The sequence below is a fragment of the Oreochromis niloticus genome, linkage group LG9, assembly GCF_001858045.2.
Source record: "Oreochromis niloticus isolate F11D_XX linkage group LG9, O_niloticus_UMD_NMBU, whole genome shotgun sequence".
NCBI lineage: Eukaryota > Metazoa > Chordata > Actinopteri > Cichliformes > Cichlidae > Oreochromis > Oreochromis niloticus.
The window spans coordinates 26,335,969-26,356,625 of record NC_031974.2 but is presented as its reverse complement, the minus strand read 5'-3'; the positions used below and the strand labels follow the sequence as shown (position 1 = coordinate 26,356,625).

The 20,657-nt window shown below is 41.9% G+C and overlaps 4 protein-coding genes across 10 annotated transcripts; 2 read left to right on the top strand and 2 right to left on the bottom strand.

Annotated features, from left to right (window-relative positions):
• Nucleotides 1-928: 928 nt before the first annotated feature.
• On the top strand, nucleotides 929-5,081 carry tmem241 (transmembrane protein 241). Of its 3 annotated transcripts, none has more exons than XM_003456648.5 (15): nucleotides 929-1,200; nucleotides 1,609-1,655; nucleotides 1,843-1,920; nucleotides 2,015-2,096; nucleotides 2,205-2,282; nucleotides 2,416-2,441; nucleotides 2,530-2,581; nucleotides 2,656-2,704; nucleotides 2,917-2,962; nucleotides 3,092-3,127; nucleotides 3,439-3,473; nucleotides 4,106-4,175; nucleotides 4,316-4,409; nucleotides 4,538-4,602; nucleotides 4,869-5,074. In XM_003456648.5, exons 1-15 carry the CDS (start codon nucleotides 1,129-1,131, stop codon nucleotides 4,930-4,932), a joined length of 894 nt encoding a protein of 297 aa, XP_003456696.2. In that variant the 5' UTR covers nucleotides 929-1,128; the 3' UTR covers nucleotides 4,933-5,074. The 3 variants fall into 3 exon arrangements, with proteins under 3 accessions (XP_003456696.2, XP_005461437.1, XP_005461436.1); XM_005461379.4 differs by having other exon boundaries at nucleotides 931-1,200; nucleotides 2,413-2,441; nucleotides 4,869-5,081; XM_005461380.4 differs by lacking the exon at nucleotides 4,538-4,602 and having other exon boundaries at nucleotides 930-1,200; nucleotides 2,413-2,441.
• rbbp8 (retinoblastoma binding protein 8) lies at nucleotides 4,868-11,320 on the bottom strand. 5 transcript variants are annotated; one of them, XM_025910545.1, is made up of 19 exons: nucleotides 11,179-11,320; nucleotides 10,589-10,715; nucleotides 10,435-10,477; nucleotides 10,243-10,338; nucleotides 9,831-9,922; nucleotides 9,541-9,613; nucleotides 8,131-8,312; nucleotides 7,951-8,046; nucleotides 7,785-7,861; nucleotides 7,597-7,664; nucleotides 7,204-7,489; nucleotides 6,923-7,088; nucleotides 6,719-6,807; nucleotides 6,443-6,542; nucleotides 6,202-6,345; nucleotides 6,042-6,084; nucleotides 5,845-5,932; nucleotides 5,621-5,762; nucleotides 4,868-5,467 (listed from the first exon to the last, which is right to left on the bottom strand). In XM_025910545.1, the coding sequence occupies exons 1-19, from the start codon at nucleotides 11,179-11,181 to the stop codon at nucleotides 5,370-5,372; spliced, it is 2,013 nt and encodes a 670-aa protein (XP_025766330.1). In that variant the 5' UTR covers nucleotides 11,182-11,320; the 3' UTR covers nucleotides 4,868-5,369. The 5 variants fall into 5 exon arrangements, 4 of the variants coding, with proteins under 4 accessions (XP_025766330.1, XP_019218980.1, XP_013120447.2 ...); XM_019363435.2 differs by having other exon boundaries at nucleotides 6,434-6,542; nucleotides 6,923-7,032; nucleotides 7,190-7,489; nucleotides 11,179-11,319; XM_013264993.3 differs by having other exon boundaries at nucleotides 6,434-6,542; nucleotides 11,179-11,319.
• Nucleotides 11,321-11,803: 483 nt separating this feature from the next.
• Nucleotides 11,804-16,755, bottom strand: fam168b (family with sequence similarity 168 member B). The gene is made up of 7 exons (XM_019362964.2): nucleotides 16,609-16,755; nucleotides 14,494-14,585; nucleotides 14,306-14,389; nucleotides 13,856-13,998; nucleotides 13,575-13,770; nucleotides 13,367-13,491; nucleotides 11,804-13,283 (listed from the first exon to the last, which is right to left on the bottom strand). The coding sequence occupies exons 2-6, from the start codon at nucleotides 14,561-14,563 to the stop codon at nucleotides 13,379-13,381; spliced, it is 606 nt and encodes a 201-aa protein (XP_019218509.1). The 5' UTR covers nucleotides 14,564-14,585; nucleotides 16,609-16,755; the 3' UTR covers nucleotides 11,804-13,283; nucleotides 13,367-13,378.
• A 133-nt stretch (nucleotides 16,756-16,888) lies between these two features.
• On the top strand, nucleotides 16,889-19,952 carry fbxo45 (F-box protein 45). Its single transcript, XM_003456636.4, has 3 exons — nucleotides 16,889-17,816; nucleotides 18,464-18,820; nucleotides 18,922-19,952. The coding sequence occupies exons 1-3, from the start codon at nucleotides 17,490-17,492 to the stop codon at nucleotides 19,105-19,107; spliced, it is 870 nt and encodes a 289-aa protein (XP_003456684.1). The 5' UTR covers nucleotides 16,889-17,489; the 3' UTR covers nucleotides 19,108-19,952.
• Nucleotides 19,953-20,657: the final 705 nt, after the last annotated feature.

Here is a 20,657-nt window from a genome sequence, read left to right as displayed (position 1 = left end):
CATTAGTGCCGTACAAATAAAATTGAATGTTTGTTTTGTCGGTGCAAATATTTTGTAATTTTAACCACAAACAGAGTAATTTAACTTTCACTGCTATAATAATATTGCGAGTGGGATTTTTCATGATTTTTTTATTTGAATCAGAAAAACAAACAAACAAATGCACTTGAAAATTGGTTAAAAGTTCAATTAGTGAGTTACAGTTATTTTTAATGTGCGCAGACCTCGCAAGCATTTTGAGAAATAGGAATACAGCAGCTCCTCCGAAGCCCCAGATTTAATGTTGAGGAAATGAGGACAATATAATAATATTTCAGGGAGAGGCCAGTGCCACCACAGCCCCTCTTCCTTTTTCCCACGGCCCTGAAAGCTGAAGACTGTAGGAGACAGCGTCAGTGCAGCAGCTGGATTTTTACTATGGCAAAGGAGCCCAAAATACTCTACAATGCAACTAGGTTAGGTACGTTATTAGGCCCAGATTAGGTTTGGGACATGGTTTCAAAAGCTTAAAAAAAAACCTTAATGGAGAGCAGTTTCTTCTTCCACCAACTGACGTATTATATACACACACAAAACCGCTAAAAAAGAGCACAGCACATCACCAGAGACTGTAATCATCCAGGTCACACAACTGTGCCCCCCCCAGCGTGTTTGCACTGAGTAGGAGATGCTCTGTATCTCATTGTACAACTGTATAGTGACAATAAAGGCATTCTATTCTCAAACCAAAACAATCAACATACAGCATGCATCGTCTTTCCTGCCACAATCAGACCGATTGCAAAAGAAGTAAGATACACACAAAATAGAATTTATCCCAAATCCAAATGCAACAAATTTACAATGATTAAAAAAGGACAGAATAAATAAACAATAGTATCTTATCAGTGTACATGTGGTGGTACACTTGCTGTGTGTGAGGCACACAGACAGCGCAGTGAACGATCTGTCCATGCATAGACGATCTCGGTGTGCCTGCGTCTTGACGCGTCATGTGTGGGGACAGTGAGGGAAGTTTCCGATCCTGAGAGGTCTTCAGTTTGAAAAAGGAGCCGGTGTATTAAAAGCGTTATTATTTTTGTTGGTACTTCTCATCATGTCCCAGCTGCAGCGTGTCTGCAGACCATCATGCAGTGGAGGAGACACGTCACCGGCCTCGCTTTTAGCCTTGTTTTCGTTGTGTCATATTTCACGAACAAGGTGGGTACTAGCGAGGATACAAGTCAAAAATATTAGTTTGAAAAGGAGGTTACTGATTTAGAGATTCCTCGGAGATGCTTTGAGTAATCCCAGGTGAATCCATCCAGACAAATCGGCTGTGTAAAGGGTAATATTAGCGCTTGGTATCAGGGAGTAGAAATAAGTGCAGGAAGTGTACAAAAGCAAAGTGTGAATAGGATCCACAGTTATGCCGAATTGAAAACTCGATTATATCACATAGTTAGAGTCGTGTTGTATCTCATACAGATTTATAGAGACCGCTGTACAAACCTAATTGACAGACTTTTAAATGGGGTTTGGCGGGAGTAATGAAGCATCTCTAGGGAAATGATTAATACCACACTGCCTGCATATGAAATGAGTTCACTATCTTCTCTTTTTTTGTAGTTTGTCCTGTCAGTGTTAAACTTCACTTATCCAACCTTATTTCAAGGGTGAGTAACTGAAAATAAATATTGAATGTGTATCTAGTGAAGTGACTCTTCTTTGAGGAGAATACATTTCAATAAATCTAAAAAAGTAAAAGGAATTATTCATTAGTTTAATTATGCACCCTGTTGTGTGATACCTGAATAACCTCATGTTTGTTCTCACTAACACGACCAAACTACATATTTCCAGATGGCAGACATTTATTGGAGCTATCCTGCTTATAGTGTCTGGAAAGCTGGGATGGGTGGAAATAAACCGCATCACCAGGTACTGTCACCGCACTGCTCTCTGCAGGGTTTGATATTATACTGCCGCGTGGGAGATTTCCACACAATCCATGTGCTCTAATATTGCATTACAGATCTGCGGCTCTGTCCTGGTTTCCAGGCTCCCTCCTATTTGTGGGGAACATTTACGCTGGTTCCCGGGCATTATCACGTTTAGTAAGTGTGCAGTTCACTTAATATCGCTGCAGCATTCACTTTGCATTCATGTGCTGATTTTTCTTGCTACTGTGACAATCTTGTTATAAGTGTGTCTCCTCCACGCAGGACATTCCCTTCTTCTTCACTCTTCAGAACTGCTCTCATGCCGTTAGTTACATGATCTTCAAGGTCATCCGCAGAGAGGTAAGTGCGCTCACCACCTGTGTAAACTGATATGTTCAGTCATGTGCTTCACAGTCCTGCTCCTAATCATGTTCATTGGAAGCAAATGGCAGAAAATCAGCATGTGCTCTCTCTGTTTTTTGTTTTTTAGCAGAAGACACAGTGGCTAAAATTTATCAGGTATAGATGTTTTTTATTATTTTTTTAAAAAGAGATTCACACATTTCACTCAACGGCCTGACTGTAAATGTCCCTCCTTCTCTTCCAGCCTATGCCTCATGCTGCTTTCAGCCATCAACCTTCCCTTTTATGACCCTCAGGTAATTAACAGTCCTGGCTCCCTTTTTGCGGGTGCCGTAGATCAAGTTAGTTAGCATGTGTCCTTGCCTTGCAGGTTGACCACAGCAGTTACCTGTGGGCCGTTTGCCATCTCGCCTGTGTTGGTAAGTCTAATATCAAAAGACGATAAACAAAAGCAAACACTTAACTGTGAGAAGAATGATGAAGATGTCTGAGCCTTGAGTGATAAGGCCGAGAGTTTGAGGCGATGTTGTGTGTGAGCTAAGAGTCGTTTTTGCCCTAAGGCCTAAATCTTTTAATGGCAGTAAATGACTGCAACAACAGCAGGAATTGAAACAACAGCACTGTTTTGCAGGTGCATACAGGGTCTTTCAAGTTCACCGCAAGTCCGTCAGCCTGAGGTGAGTGAAAGCCTTTGATGGGCGCACATGAGCGCGTTCCTAATCTAGCATGCGGTGCAGTTTCTCAGCTTCAGCTTGCTCTGCTGCACATCAGAGGCTGAAGACACTGCTTTTGTGATTTGATTGCAGTGATCTTGAGCAGCAGTGCATTAACTACCTGTTCAGGTAAGATTCAAGTTTAAATTGTTTGATCTGAGCCTGAACCTTCAATCTTCTAACGTGAGAGTATTTTTTACTTAAACTATGTGTAAAGAATTGTGATAAACCCAAGTGTTGATGCATTAGACATGATCCAAAAAAGTTTATTAGTTTCCTTATTTAACTGAAATTCATAAGTCTTAAAATTAAGGGTCAATATACGAGATAGTGATGTCTAAGTTATTCAGTCGGATTCATTTCAAACCTTTAACCTTTCACATTAAGCAGATTTAGATATTATCAGTGCCTAATTATAGCTTCCCCCCTTTGAACAACAGTGTGCTGCTGCTGGCTGTTGCTGCTCACCCGACAGGTACGACTGACCTCGCACCGATTCTGCAAATATTCTCATGAAAACCTGTTATTGCTCATTTCCAGCTCCTCTTCTACTTCTTTAGGAGCCAGCACAGCAGACCCTCCACCTCTGTCACACCACCCCTCTGCATGTCCTCTTTCACTACATCCATGGATCTCCTCTGAGGTCTTCTTCTTTTCCTCCTGCCTGGGATCTCCACCTTAAAAACTCCTTTGTCCAATTTGTCCACTGTCTCTTCTCTCCAAACCGCTCAACCTGAGCCGTCACTCTGCTGTGCTAGTTTAACTTCTTCAACCTCCACTTCCAGCTCTGCCTCCTGTCTTTCTGTTACTACCACTGTCTCCAGCTCATTTTCATATATATATATATATGTGTATATATTTATGTTTTTTATCATAGGACTCTACTACTATAGATTTGCATGAGTTAGTGGATAAAATCCTCACGTCCTCTAGGCACAACTTCTGAAGCATTGAGAGCAGTCTGAACCCTCTGATTTACATGCACAGGGATCACTGATATGCTGACCTCATTATTTGAAACTTTGACCGTCCAATTGTGCAACAGAATTGAAGTCATAGAAAGCAACAGGAATGACATGTAAATTTATGCCTCTTGTCCCTGTGCAGGTGACCTCACGGGTGCCTTGGAGTTCCCCTCCCTGCAGTCGCACACATTTCACTGCGGCTGCTGTGCCAGGTGAAACCATCAGTTTCTGTGAAATAACGGCATATTCACTGTGTTTATGTACAAGGACTCCTGTTCCAGTTCTTTATAAGGTTAAATTGGACAAAGGAAGGTTTGTGTCCTTCTTACTGGTTGTGTGTCTCACTTCACAGCGCTCTGCTGGGCTTTTTGCTGCGGTTGGCTACAGTCAAATTAAAAAGCGGACTGTCCTTTGAGCACTTTGGGGTCTGGATCTTTTTATCTAAGGTGACTTAACTCTTTTTAAAATCATCTTCAGATTTATTAAACTCATGTAACACACAGATCATCACACACACGTGTTGATCGTAAAAGTCAAACTGATGCGATTTACTTGTTGGATTATGTCCTGTCAGGTTACTGCCATGCTCCTGTCTCCATTTATTTTCTCTGTGAACTCTAATGCTTCGTCTCTTTTGTGGTAGGTACCGAACTTTTCTGTTCCCAGAGTTTGTTTTCAGCTCATTTCAGCACAGAAGCAAAAACAAATGGTCATTTTCCATGCTTCAGACTTCTGCTTCTGTCTTATTTGTTCTAACATGTTGTTTGTGAACATTTGTACGTGAATTCTTGTCAGTTGTGGTTTTAAAAAGCTGCAGGTTTATGTCCAACTTTTAATGCTTTTTGTTTTCCAGTCTAATACACGTTAAGCTCGTGACGAAAGCCCTGATCTGTTTTTGATTGCAGTGTGGTCGTCAGTCACGTCGGAGAGGCTCTGCTGATCTATTCTGAGAGGGATTCTCAAGTGTGACGAATTTCGGCAGTTTAGACGAGTTCACCTCAAAGGACTTTTTCTTTATTAACTGGGAATGCAGATTCTATTTTTCTACATTCATTTTATAATTTTGTCTACTATCTGATCTCCTGACCAAATAAAAGTTTGGTACACTGTCCTTACTGCACTGGGTCAGAATTTAAAGGTTTGCATATTATTTTTTCTTTGCCGTTTCATTCAAATGTCTTTATATTCCACCAAAACCAGCATCAGTCTCCAAAACTCACTTATTTGTCGTTTGTAGAAGAACTGTGACAATCCCAACACTCCATAGCTACACAGTTATTTATTCATCCAAACTATCCGCACAAAAAACATTTAAAAAACTAAACACAACTCAAAAAGACTGAAGGGGAGAAAGGAAACAACGTCAACCTTCTTCACAGCATCAGTTCTTTTACAGATGGACATTTTTATTTCTCCTCTTTGTTTCGCTTCGGTGAAAATAAAGCATTTAATGGCTGCCTCCTCCGTAAGCGCGCCTCAGGATTTTTCTCTTCTTTGATGTAACCTAGGACAGGGGACACGTCTTAGTGTTAAAGACGGTACAATCCTCTCTTGTGCACTGAAAACCACAACAGGATGAAGAATGGTCCTGCTGAGAAATGGGTTCAAATGTTTTTCCCTTACTGCTTTAATCTACAGTGGATAACTGTTAAATTACCTCTCTCAATGCACGTTTGTGTTGATGGGAATCCAACTTCCCAGAAGTTTTCAGGTGTGCATGGAGGAACGTACAGGAAACGATGCCTTGAGCAAGCAGACAGCTTCTTCTGTTTTTCCTCCTCTGGCAGATGAGCGTAATACTGCAGGTAAACAATTATTTAAAAATAGGATCAGTGTCAGCAGTGTGTCAGTTTTATTAAACTCGGTCCTCAGAATACTTACAATTTCACATTCCTTGCAGGTAGTGCCCTGCAGTTTTCTTCTCTCATCCTTTTTGCGAACGACTGCTACATGTGCAAACGCTGGGTGTCTAATCCAGAGACAGATCTAAGTTATGGCAAACTGACAATGTCTGACCAGCAAACATGATTGCAGCTCATCTTCAGGTAAACACCTGAAAAGGTTGATCAGTTTCTTACCGTGCTTTAGACTGGCATGCACTGTCTTCAGGAGGATCTTCTCCTTATTTGGAGAATTAAAAACAAACAAACAAAAAACAGGGTTTACCTTACGAATAGATATCTGAAAATACTAATCTAGACAAGATTGCACACATTTTCTTTTAATCTAAAAGCTCACCAATGGCCTCCTCTTCTTCATCATCATCAGCACTGTCACAGGGCTGGCTCTGGCCTAGATGTGAAATGTTGCAAGATTTGTACTCCCCGTAAGCCGTTGTGTCGAACATCATATCCAAGCTATCATTTGCTTTTTCACCGAGTCCTTGAAGTAGGGACATTTGAGATTACTAACAGTTTTAATCAGCATATTTTAAATATTTTCGAAAAAAAGTGCTGCAGTTTATATTCACCGAACACACTGTCTCGGTCCTTCTCTCCTTGACGCTGAAGTAAGCTGTGACTGACCCAGGTGCAGTCTGTATCTGCCATCTCCACATGATGCTGCCGCTCATCCATTTCCTGGAACACACACAAAACCTGTGTTAGAGAGACTTACAACGATGTGTCCAGATGAATAGATTTAATTTTATTTAAAATGATGAACGCTCACATTAAATAGAGACACAGTTTGAAATAATGAGTGTGTTTAAAGGGAGGGTGAAGGTTGTTCAGCAGAACAGATCACGTGACTATACCTCGTCTCCTTTCCACTCGCTGTCGTACATGGACAGAGCGAGCGCGGGATCGACGCTCCATGTAGGCTCCACTGTGTGCTTCCTTTCAGCTGGAACACACAGCCACATTCAAGTTAACTGAATGTTGTTGAGAAACATTTCAAATTGTACAACAATCAGAAATATCCGCATGTCCTTCAAATGACTTTGTTGAAGAGAAATCACCGTCTTTAGCTTCACGCTGGCCTTGTGAAGCATTCAGATCCTGCAGAGGGGTTCTTTTCTTCCCATCTGCATCCAGTTTAACCTTCATTTTTGGCTTCTTGAAAACAGGACTGCTACAAGAAGCGCTTGGCTTTTGGCTGGTGCTCATATTATGTCCTGGCTGTACCTGTGTAATATAAAAAGCACTTTGAAACTCTATACTTCTGTCTTACATTTAATTAAACAGCCTGGACAGTAAACTTGGTTAAAATTTGAAAGTGATGTTAACTGCCTTCTCTTGCCTTGCGATCTAGTAGCTCCTTGATGCTTGGATTGCTCACAGATATGGCAGTCTGGTTGATCTGTTCACGCTGTAGGTGTTTGCCTTCCTCCTGGTTGTCCGGGTCTTCTTGAAGTCCTCGTCGACTGCGTTTCTGTACCTCTGGACTTCCCTCCTTCACCCGTTTTGCCCTGCAAACACTGCCGCCTTCTGCAAACCGTTTGATGCGTGGGAGAAGAGATGGGGACTCTTTAGATGTTGAGTCTGGACTGTGCATCAGTGTGGATGAAGAGGAGGAGAAGCAAGACCTTGAAGAGGGGGAAACAAGTATAACTGTAGCACCGAACTGTTATTTTTTTCCTCTTTTCCACATGGAGGTGTCTGCCACAGCAGAAGATGATGTCTCAATGCTTACTTTAAACAAACGTCCTGCTTCCAGAGAGTGCTGAAGCTTCTTTGCTGGCTTGGGGCTTTCCTGAGATTCTAAGTTGAGAAAGAGAGAGCTAATCTGTTTGATCACACCTAAGATTCGTTTTTATTAAAGCGTGATCATATTACATTTTTATTAGATCATCATTTGTGTCAAATCCTACTTATACACACCATCTGCTGCTTTTCAATAAGTTCAAGGCCACAAGTTTCTGCAATTGCTGCCTCTTCTTCATCTTCAGTCACATCATCTGAAAAGGGAAACAGACATGTTAACAGCAACACCTTTACAGCGCTCATGATCACATCTACGGAAGACCAATAATGGATGAAGTCATACTTGAGATCTGCGACGCATCCATTTCACAGGTGTTAGGGACGAGCACTTCTGCTCTTCCAGGATTCTGTGTGGCGCCGTCAGGATCTTTGTTTAGCTCTTAAAAAAAGAATTTAGATTAGAAAACTGGTTTGTGTCTTCAGACAGGTGATGAAAGAGGAAGCTACTTTAAAGAGGACTGACCACTGAAGAGCGAACTGTTAGACTGTGGTAGAGGCACCTCTGCATAGCGCACACGCTTCATTTGGTCGTTATTTTTCTGTTTCTTCAATCTGTTTACCACAGGCAGTGAACTGGGCAAGATTGGGGAGTCTGGAATAACACCCTCTTCCTGTTCTGGGGGTGAGGCTTCCTTGGATTCAGACCTGAAAAGAAAAGCACACGTGTAGTGCTTCACTGGAAACTGAAACTTTAAAACTTACCGAACCTGTAGGAGGGAAATTTATTTTCCCAAGGGGCCACAGAAGAAACTGGGGCTGTTAGCACCAAAAAGCTTATAAACACGTAAAAATAATAATACTGAGTGGCAGCTTGGGAAAATGTATTGTTCACTCCTGAAATGTCTGACCAATGTAGGTGACACACATTTTTATAGAAGTTTTAATTCAAGAGGTTTAACAAAAGTATTGTACTGTTTACAGCTATTTGCAGGAATCATAACACAGCCCCCCATTTTAAATATTTAAAATCTATTTAGTAACTTTTCAGTGAAACTTTTAATATGAGGTTAAAAAAATTAATTAATTAATTAAAATCTGGGCGCAAATGGAAGAAGCCATAAAAACAAAAACCTATCGGAGCAGTAGAATAAACTTGCATTTGTAAAAAGAATAAATGCACAAACCAGGCTCGGCAACACCAAAACACATGAAAGACTACTGAAGACATCTTAAGTACATGAGCGCAGTGGATGATTGGCTAAGAAAAACCTGTTCACAATATCTAACCAAATCAAGAACAGTCCCTGTGAGACAGACGTATCAATGTCAGGAGACACCTTCATGAGTAGACTGCACAATGCTCAGAAACTGTAAAAAAAACCCAAAAAACCCCCCAATAAAATAAGAAAGCAGGGGTTACATCTCAGACTCCACAGGTCTCAGTGTGTGAATGTTAAAGTTCATGACAGTACAGTCAGAAAAAGATGAACAGGGATGACTCATTTTCAGGAGAAAGCTGCTTCTCTCTAAAAAGAACATGACAGTATAGCTAGCTTACGCTCATAAACAAACCACAAGACCTCTGGAACAGATGAGACCAAGTCATCCTAGAGCTCCTCTGTATACCAAAGTATAAGTCATCCATCTGACAGCTAAAGCTTGACAATAACTGGCTCATGCAACAAGACAATGATCTGAATCAAACCAGCAAATCTACATTCAACAGAGTGGCTGAAAAACAGAAGAGTCAGGGTGTTGTGCAATGGCCCGGTCAAAATCCAGACCTCAATGCAAGTCTGTAAAGAGTAGTCAAACTTCCTCCATGATGCGAGATACTGATAAACTTGAAAGTACTTCAAGTTATTGCTTTAACCTTTTAAAACATTTCTCATATTTTTCTTGTGAACAAAAACATGAATGCAACACAGCTTACCGAGAACTCTTCAGTTTTTGCAGCTCAGCTCGCAGCTTATCGTTTTCATCCTCCAGCAGGTTTCTTTCATTTTCTGAGGAAAAAAGGTTTGCAAAGAAAATGTTTTTCTCTGTTCTTAAACAAACTGAGAATCTTAAAGAAATGTTGTTTTGTTTTTTCCCCACAGTCATTCTAGTATATTAGTCGTCATATTATATAACATACTATTGTTGTGAAAGATTGCATCTGCATATGTGTATGCACATCAGGGAGGGCTATTAATGGTTGGACACTGAAATGAAAACACTCACTAAGTTTCTCGATAAGATGCAGATTCTGCTGCTGACTGTTTTTCAGGTTCTCCTCTAAGATGGAGCATCGATCACACTCTGCTGCTCGAAGCCTGGAAAGGGAAAGCACAGCTGGCAATCTTTATATTTCATATTGTTTTAATGCAAGACACTAAATGCTGTGAACTTTCAGTCTGCGGGGAATCTGAAGCATCCATGCAATGAATCAGAAAAGGCTATTCTTGTCTTTGGTATCATGTTGCTCCAGTTAATTAGAAATCCCACATCGGTGCCCAACTGCAGCTCTCCCATCCTAAGTTATAGTTAAAATGTAACAGAGGTTCAACAAGACACATCTATTCCAAACAAACAAACGAAAACATTTGCTACAAAGGGAATAACAGTGGAGTGCATTCATCTTTGGGTAATTTACCTTTCCTCCAGGAGAGCCATGTCATCCTGCAGGTTTTTATTTTGCTCCTTGAGCTGCTGGTTGCGATTGTAAAACACTTCAAGCCTCTGCGCATCTCTGTAGAGGACAAACACATCACTTTACCCTTCATAAATAATTTACTAAGACTCCAGTGTCCTTCTCCTTAAACACAAAGTGACACAACATACTCACAGGCAACGTTCCTTTTTCAGCTTGCTTACTTTTGCTTCCAATTCTAGAAACAGCAACAAGTGCAATGATGACATGTGTTGTCATTTAGCTTCTGAACTTCGGATTATAGACATGAAAGCCAGCATGAACGTGGTGAGATCAAACTGTCAGTTACCCTGAAGTGCATTTTGGTGACACTCTCCAAGCTGCCTCCACAAGTCTTGAAAGCGATCAGCTGATTTGGCTGTCCCGCTGCTCCTGTCGTTTCCAAAACTCTCTGTAAGCGCCTCTCTGCTCTCTTCCTGCCAACGCAAATCAGCAGTCTTTGTTTTCATGTTTGCCTCACAATAATAAATTCCTTCTTTCAGCTCACTTTAGTGTTTCTTAATGTTAATTCGCATTTGTCAATGTGAGCACGGGAAGTTAAATGTTTGACTACTTTAGCTTTGCTACATGGCGGCGCGCATAAACTCAGTGCTAATTAGCTAAAAAGAAAATTACTTTCACCCCCTCAACACTCACATATTTACTACTTATTATTTATTGGCTTTTAGAACAAGCATTAATAAAACTTCAGCTCTGTCTTTTGGCTTGTTCTCCCAGTAACCACTTAGACTACAATTAAGAAATAAATGCAAAGTTTAGACTTAATGACACGACCTCATGAGAAGACAGCCGCGAACAGACTCAGACTTACACCGACACGTCTAAAGAATAAAAACTAGGATATTCTGTCAAAGAGAAAATAGTTTAACAGTACAGTACCATGTTTGAGCGATACAGTCTACGGCTTGACCATAACAAAATCCAAATTCGCGCGCCGAACTGCAACCTGGGAAATCTTCTTCTTCGTTTTCCAATTTAGGTAGGAAAGCTTTGACGCCATCCTCTGTTAAACAGCAGCCAGTGGTTTATACTGCTACTTCTCTAACCCTAAACAATTAACAACAACAATAATAATGATAATAGTTAAAATTTTGTTTTATGAAATTAAGTTACAGAAAGTTGTTTGACTTGACCTCAATTACCAATGAGTAACTTTAAGAATAAAATGTCTAAAATCTATAATACTATATAGAGCAGAGCCATGGGGACTAGAGTACAATATCATAATCAGTACTGTGTAAAAGTCCTGAGTGTTTCTTTATATTTTGAGTTCCAGGTTTGAAATAGAAATTTTTTCCACCGACAAGGTGATTCCCAAAGAGCCATTACCTGAAAATTTGGCATGCCATGTGGGCGTAAAAAAACAATGGTCATGCCAAATATTGCCTTTCAAACCGGTTTGAATCGTCCAACATATTATATATTTTGTTTCATGTTCTTCTTTGTTTTGTCATCATTTCTGGCTGCCCCAACACACCCAGCGAGAAGACATGCACAACACAGGTTATTCTTATATTTGTTTTTATTTTTGGTCTTTCTTTAGAATACAAAACAGCAACCAAAGTCACAAAAATAACATTTACAAAACATGTTTAACTGAGGTGACCGAGGCAACATAGAAAAGCATGTCTGAAACAGTGACATTGGTGGATTTTTAGCCTGGAGACTTGAGGTAAGACAGCGAGCGATGTCGGAAAAGGTCAAATATCTTTTACAAACCGTTTGGAATTAGTGCCTTCATTCAGTAGTGCTATTCACAAATGGAGTTTAATATCATTACGGTGCCCTAACATGTCCACATTTAGCGGTGATTTAATGATGTAGTGCTTCAAATCTGCCTAAGAGTAAATTCATTAGAGTGACATGTAAGTCTAAAATTCTAAGCATGTTGCACTGTATGGCACCATTCAGAATGGTTTCCGTTCGAGTCCCGTTTTCACACACACACGCGCACACAGACACACACACACACTTCCTGCTCATCCACTCTTATTAAATGGGTGCAATTGACTTCTAATAACTTCCTATACTTGTTCCCCACCAAGAACACTTCTGGCTAAAATAAGTGAATACATCATATATCACCCAAGCAGGAGCAGCTTCAGACTTTTGGGGGGGGGGGGAGAAAGAAACTGAAACACCATTTGTTTAAATGAAAAAAAAAGTAAGTTTAACAGGCCAGAAAAAGTAAAAGTGTTGGATTGGCCACCAGTCACAGAGGCACAAACTCAAAGTCCCATCTTTTGTTCCTACAATACAAAAATGGTAAGACATTATGCAAACACTGCATCACTGAAAGAAAACGATAAAAACCACTTACCTAAACACAAAGCGGTGAAAAATAGTACAGTTTGGCCCGCGATGGACGGCGCAGGTATGTTTTTGCATGAATAAACGTTTCTTGTCTTTTTTTTCTTTCACATTTAAGACATAGTCACTGGTGATTCAGCATTGCAGATTATTACTCTTTTTTTCTAAGTTCCTTTGGATTTGTGCCTTTTATTGAATTTGCATCTGTCACAGCAGGGAGAATTGAGCTAGCATTACTTTGTAAATCTATATATACACATGCATTCAACATCATATTTAATCCCCCAAATTAAAGGAAAAAAAAAACTATTCCAAACTCCCTTTTCACTACATAAGAATTTAAGCTATAAAAACCTGCATGAGAGTCCACATAGAGTTTGCATGGAGGCTTTGCAGTTTGACGTGAGATATGCAGCAGGTTTGTAGAGGTGCTGGCGCTGAGGGGGTGGGGGCGTGGGGGTATGGAATGCAGCCTTATTCCATTAATAGGGGTTGTGGGGATGGGCCTATTTGTCACCCCCTGCTTATCCAAATGGGACTCTATGTAGTTGGGTTTTAGATTCACATTATGCTGGAAGAAGAAGAATTGGTAGCGGACGCTGCCAGGGCGGGGCAGGTCGTCACCACGAGAGAAAAACACTGGAGTGTGAATGCATATCTACCATCTTCCGGACCTGCAGAGAGAACACCGGGTGTAAACATAAACCTTTAATCTGCACCTTTGACCAAACTTGTGATCCTTTTAAAACATACTCACGCTTCTCTCTCTTCACCACTGCGGGGGCACGTAGCTGTAGCTGGGTGTGCCAGGAGGCCGATATGTGGGCATCGTGACTGGGTGGGGAGCGACGGGCGCTGGCGATGGAGTTGTCAACAAAGTTCCTGAGAAGTGAAAGCCACAGGTATAACTACAAATCGAACACATTTGTATCCTGGATAAGAATCAATAAACCGCTGCAGCTCACCAGCTGACATGGCCATAGTGGTGCCGGCTACCATGCCCATGGCAACACCATTGTTGCGAGGAGGGATAGGCGGAGCATACATTGCTGCAGGCATCCCATTGGGCTGGACCACTGTCGTGTGATGGATGACATGAGGCGGTGGAGCATACAGAGCCTGTGTGTAGTAAGGGCCTTGTTGTTGTGAAGGTATTAGTGCCTGGTGGACAAACAACCACACGTTACAGCTCAAGCATTGAACCAGGATGAAGAGAGACGGCGTGTTATTAAAAGCGAGGACTGACCTGTGCATAAGGGTTCTGTTGGGGGTAGGTGCTCCTGACAGGGTACACAGCAGTTGGGTAGGGGTTTGGGGAGGAGGAGTATGGTGGGACGGTCCCTGTGCTGGGAGAGCAGGACACTTTGAAAGGAGCGCTTGGAGCATAGCCTGGAGAGGGAGGAAGACGGCTCACATTAGTGCCGTTTGCTTTGGGACAAAATAGCTGAAGTCTGCGTAGAAACACTGGCTGTGCAGCTCAGTAAAACAGGACCCTCATAGAAAAGAAGCACACACACTTTTTGGGGCTATTAAGAGTCTCTTTGGAACTTTTATTCTTTATTACGTTATATTTATAATTAATTCAAATAAAAGAAGTCCGCTGTAACCGTTTGACTCTTTTGAAGTGCATCAGGAAGATGTGTTTCAAGACCTATCAGATAAACTCCAGCAGATTTCAGCGTTACTTTCTTCTCACCATTAGGGAAGCCTGGGTTTGCTCCTGCGTAGACGTTGGGAGTGTACACTGGAGCAGCTGCTGCGTATCCTAGAGGAAATCCAGCTGCCAAAACCAGAAACAAAACAAGAATATAACAGTATTCTCAATGCTGGGAGATATTTTCTTGTAATTATGCTTGTTTCTTAAACCACTATGCTTCAGGTTACCTGGATAACCTATACCCTTAGTGTTGGTAAAGGGGACCCCTGTTGGTGCAGGGCTGTATACTGGGTTCATTGTGGCTGTCTAATTGCAGATGCTGTAAATAAGAGAAGCACAAACAGGTTGGAACGATGCAAACATCATGCGTGGAAATCAACTGCTGATCTGTGAGCCAGCAGAGCTCTTGTGGAAAGGATGGACATGCTAATATGAAGTTTTCTGTTGTTGTCGATTGTGACCCTGTTGTTCCAGAAACAGCACAGTGATTGTGAAAAGATTCCTCAGAAGGTTTAAACAAAACCTTCAGTTTGGCTTTCAGAAATCTTAAGCATGTAAACTGGTTTGGTGTGTGTTCTTTGGAGCTTAGACTTTGACATACTGTCCATTTATTAGACTGCTGTTACTGTAGCTTCGTCACATTTCATTACATTTATATTTCATCACATGTGCCAAACTACCACTGTTACCTAACGACACAGCTAAAAGGGACCACAAATAATAACCGTTCTCCCTCAGTGAAGACTGACAGCGGTCTGCATGAGATGACCTTGCAAGGTCACGGTAACAACAAAGCGAAGACCAGACTAATAAGCATTTTCTGATACTGTGTGCTGACATGCACCTATTACAGTTGTATTGGCATTACTATATATTCTGTTTGATATTAAACATAACACAGAGAAGGTGCTTGCACTATTTTTAAAAATGGTGTCAACATGGTTCCCAATGCTCTCAGCACTGTCTAAAGCAGAAAGAGAGACGAGCGCAAATAGTCTCTACACAATGTTCGTGAGCAGTTTGTGAAAGACATTTTTGGAAAATTAATACACTCAGCTAGACCTTTGATTTTGCATTTTTGATGCCATTCTGTTGTTCGGGGCAAACCTTAAATTTAACAAGGTGCTATAAACATTCCTCAGAGATGTTACTCCACATTAACATGATGCTATCTCCTCCTCTTCCTCCTACCATGGGGTCTAGATCATGAGTTGGCTGTGCTCTTGGCCTCTAGAATTCCCTCCCAGCAAATATCCATATCCCTAACTCTCTCTCGCATCAGAACATCTCTTTAAACCGTGTGTAAGGTGACCTTGAGTGTTTTGAAAGGCGTCTGAAACAAAATGCATCATTATTGTTATTACATTTTACAGCTTTCTTAGCGAATTTCCCGAAGAAACCTTGACTTTTGCTTCCCATGACGGTGGCTGGGTTGAGTTTAATGCATCTGTGCTTCCACCTAGCGGTAGCTAAAAAACGTGAGCATGAAAAACAAAAACACATAAAACCCTTCCACCTCGTTACAACGTGCTCATGAATGGACTCTGGTAAATATAAATTCACAATTACACTTACACGGGTTGCTAATAAGCACAGTCACGCTACAAGTGAATCCACATTTAACTCCAGTTTATTTGATAGGCTGACTCTTTATAGGAAACTGAAATTAATCAAAACTTCTCATTTTCAAAGAGAGAGAGAGGAACAACATAATTTAGCAATTCGGCTTTATTTGTGTTACTTTAAATATACTCTTTCACCCAAACACAGTGGACGACAGGGGCGAGAGAGGTGTGAAGCTATGCGTTTCTGTTTGGATTTTTTTGTTGTTTTGTTTTTTTTTCCTGGAGGTTTTCTTAGACTAAAATCTAAATACGTGCTGCTCATCGGTAAGTCTTAAGGGCTGATTTCACCGTCCAAGCACAGACGGCTCGGCAGTTACATGTGCCCTCTCAAAACATGACGTTCGATACGTCGCCTGCAAAAATTAAGATGGCAACCTGAAGTAGAAGAATTTGGAAAGGTGAACGCAGCGGGGCTTTGTTACCACCAGCTAGCTTAGCTCACAAGCTTCACGATCTCCACCACCTGCAGTTAGCCTAGCCTGTTTGTCGCCGTAGGTGAGCGCTGCTTTACACGCTGATCCGCTAATCACCTGTCTGACCGCGCAAAGCCGCCGGAGTGTCCCCGGACAGCAGACAGATGGGGGACAGCTCGTCAAGCAGGCCGCATAGCACAGGAGGCAGGCAGCCAGACAGCTGTGTCCTGCGGTGCAGCCTGTCCCGTTACCAGATAACACGCACATCTTTCTGTCCCGATAACAAAAACCCACAACAACTTACTGTTAGCTGCTCTGACCGTCAGTTAGTCACCTCCTCCGGTCTTGTGGGTTAAAATGAAATAAAGCTAACTGCTGTTTTGCTCCCAGATGCTTTGCTTAACTCTTTTGAGCACCCCGCGTCACTTCCGTGGTGTCACGTGGTATACAAATTAAAAAATATATATATATAATATACTATACTTTATGTAAGACGCCGGTTTTGTTTTCTTCAACAACGTGTAAATCTCATGTTAAACAATTAAAACACCAGTAGTTCTTTTTAAATTATTATTATTAGTTTTCCGTCAAACACGATCTGAAAATAATTATCAAATCCAACCAACATGACGTAACAGGTCAGATAACGCCTTTTATTGGTAAACAACTGCATCGTCTTTTAATACGGTTCGTATTTTTTTGCGACACAATCACAACACTTTTGACGTTGCAGCGGTGGAACGTCCAGTATCGCAACACTGCAACAGTACTGTGTAGCAACCCTCCTTGAACTCATTATGTCGGCTCTGCGGTCCTTGCAGGCGGTAAAATTTATTTGACTCGAGCTCGAGCGTCGCCTCATCAAACAGCTCGTCGTCTCCGGACTCGGGAGACTTTGCTCACGTCTTAAACTGACCACTGTTTCTTCCGAAATAATTTTTGCGTTTCTGTGACAACAGGACAATTAGTGCTTCGTGCCCTTTGAGGACCTTGACGCATCGTTTCCATTCAGCCATTGAAGTGGGAAGAGTCGGGTCCGTATACTGTTGTGGTTTTAGCGCGACCTACGTGTGGGTTTTTACAGGTTGAAAAAATGTTGCTGCCGAGCTCATATTAGGAACCGTCCTGCGGTGTACGGTGAAACTACTCGCTCAGCTGGCGTCGTCGGTGAAGAGCAGGGGCATAATGTCTGGAGCGGCGGGTGGGGGAGGAGGCTCCTCCTGCTTGGGCGCAGCAGCGGCAGCCAGTTGCAGCTCCACCGGCTCTCCATATGCGGCTGCAGCCGGAGGAGGCGCAGGGGTGGCGGGGAGGCTACCAGCGAGGGTCTTGGAGCATGTTTTCTCCTACCTGGAGCTGACTGACCTGATGCGGTGTTCGCTGGTCTGCTGGCACTGGAACAATATCCTGGCGGATGAAAACAGCGAGGTGTGGCGCAGCCTCTGCAGCCGGACTCTGAGCGACGAGGCTCTGCGGTCTGACATCCTTTGTAACCTGCCCACCTACAAGGGCAAAGTAGGTTTACCAGTACACGTCCCTCTGTCCTGGGGTTACCTGTTTGGTGATGCCTTTACACAAAGTGACAGTGTAGCCATAAACATTACTGAATGTCAGCGTAATCCAGTGCTTTTTAACGTATTCAGTGAAATATAAGACATAAATGGGCATAAAACTGAATCCTGCTTGTTGTAGTATTGTCTTTCAGTTGGTGATCACACTGAGCAGGTGTAGAGTAGATGTTTTGTTGCCATTGGGCTTATCACTGGAGTCCATATTGAGTTGACTCTCCAGCCTATTGTTGCATAATAGAACAAAACCTGTTTTAAGCAGTCTGTGTATGGAGACTGTTTATAGGAGTGTTGATGGCATGAAAGTAAGGTTTGAATGAGAACAACTTGTCTGTGTCCAATGTCAGTCTAAGGACGCTCATTCATTTGTTCCAAAGTGTTTTTAGAAACACTAAACACTATCTGCATTCTTATGAAAAACATTTGAGCTCTACACCTCTGAATGGTGCAGTGAGCGTCCTGCAAGATAGAAAGTAGAGAAGCATGTTCTTCTTCTGTATATATGCTTCACAGAACTTTTTTTCCCCTTACTAATATTTAGATTTCCCAGCAAGTGTCTGTGATTTTGTTAACTGTAACTGTCTTCCTGTGCAGCTCAAGGCCTTTCAGCATGCTTTGAGCTCCCACGACTGCTCCCGCAACGTTTATGTGAAGAAGAACGGCTTCACTCTGCACCGCAACCCTATTGCCCAGAGCACAGACGGCGCACGGGGCAAAATCGGCTTTTCGGAGGGGCGACATGCCTGGGAAATCTGGTGGGAGGGCCCCCTGGGCACCGTGGCAGTGATAGGTATCGCTACGAAGCGGGCGCAGATGCAGTGCCAGGGCTACGTAGCCCTCTTGGGCAGCGATGACCAGAGCTGGGGCTGGAACCTGGTTGACAATAACCTGCTTCACAACGGAGAGGTCAACGGTAATTTCCCCCAGTGTAACAATGCACCTAAATATCAGGTAGGAGTCGAGATTTGAAATGACATTTTAAAAGGAAATTGTGTAAAGAGTACAAGTGAAAACATGATTATAAGTCCTGATGTGACTGTGCCTGTCCACAGATCGGGGAGAGAATACGAGTGATTCTAGACATGGATGACAAGACGTTAGCCTTTGAGAGAGGTTTTGAGTTTCTCGGAGTGGCTTTCCGTGGACTGCCCAAAACCTGCCTGTTCCCTGCTGTGTCTGCAGTATACGGCAACACTGAAGTCACCATGGTGTACCTGGGAAAACCTCTGGACGGCTAGATGCAGATCAGCCTGTGCCACCGTGAAATCATACAAGCTCCTGTCAAGTGCAGACAGACTGCTGATTCCCCCCCTATTGTAACGTTTTAAGGTTTTGGAGGGTAAGTGGTCACATTTCTTCCAAACACAGTAACCTTATTTCCATAAGCACACAGAGAACTGTCTGCAATCTACTTCGACTCACCGAGAAAACAGAAGGTTTTTTTGTTTTTTTTGTTTTTTCAAACTGGACAAACAACAGGGGGAAAGGAATGTGCAGGGACTGTTTGTGTATCTACGTGGAGAAGTCCACTTTTACAGTTTAGCTGCTGAACTCTTTTATTCACCTCACAGGGGAAACGTAATTTAATGTCACTTGTTTCGGACTCGCGCTGAAGATTTACTTGAGATTTTGTCTGCTTGAAGGAGGCCTGAGCTACTCTAAACCAAGTGGCGAATACTTTAACGCAACATTTTTAACATGTGAAACAGTCGTTATCTTGTGAGTTAATGGACAAACACATTGTGGAATGACTTCATTACAATGAAATGAAACCTGTGAGATGTATTGTAACATTCTGGCATAGGTAAACCTCAAGGACACATGGGCCACGTCCATGGCACGTGTGTGGCAGTCCATGCATGCGCACTGTTGTGCTGCGTATGCACTGAAACATCTCCCCCTTTCAAGTACTTACTCAGTAACGGTGGAAACTAAACCTGTAACATGAAATGTGTCTTTTTAATGTGCTACTGTAGTATTACAATTTATTTATTTCCTGGTTTTATCTATGGTACTATAGATACTGTCTGATTTTAAAGCCTGAAAATAAAGTCTACAAGGTGCCACTCCTACAATAAAGACGGCTTGATGTTTGTTTGCATGAGTGAACAGAGTGCAGGTGGTCGACCATCACCACACTGTCAGCAATTGTTGGCCTTCTTTTTTTTTTAAGAGAACTTGGACAAGAGGATCTTGCTCGTGCTACCAAGCTCAGTTAGCCATGAACTGTATGATTAAGATGCACAGACTAGCATATCTGGGCTATTCCATTTAAAAAAAAATGCATTTATCTCAGAATCAGCTGGGTTTTTAGTACAACAACTTATATATTTAAAGAAATTATGCTAATATTTCAGAGTTACAGGTAGAGCCATGGCAGCCATGTGAAAATTTCAGGGCTGAAAAACTGCAGCTAAATCAATTTGACACCAACTCTAAAGTCAAAGTCTTGTTTTTGTTCTGCTGAGTTTTTTTTCTGTAAGCAGCTCATGTGTTAGTCATAGTTCAATAGTGAAACTCCCTCAATTTACTGTCTATGATGTAGAATAACAGAATCAAACACTAGTGCTGGCATTTTATCCGTTTTCCAATCGCTTGAAGAAAAAGTGGATTTCGGGTACATTTTTATTCATGGTTTAGAAGATGAGCCTGGCATCAAAACATGGGAAAAGGGAAACCTTTCATATATTATTAAGTTGTTTTTAACCAACCACACATGGGGATATGAACCCAAACTTGAGTTTCTATCTAGCGACTCGTCAAAAAAACAAAATAGATCAATCATCCA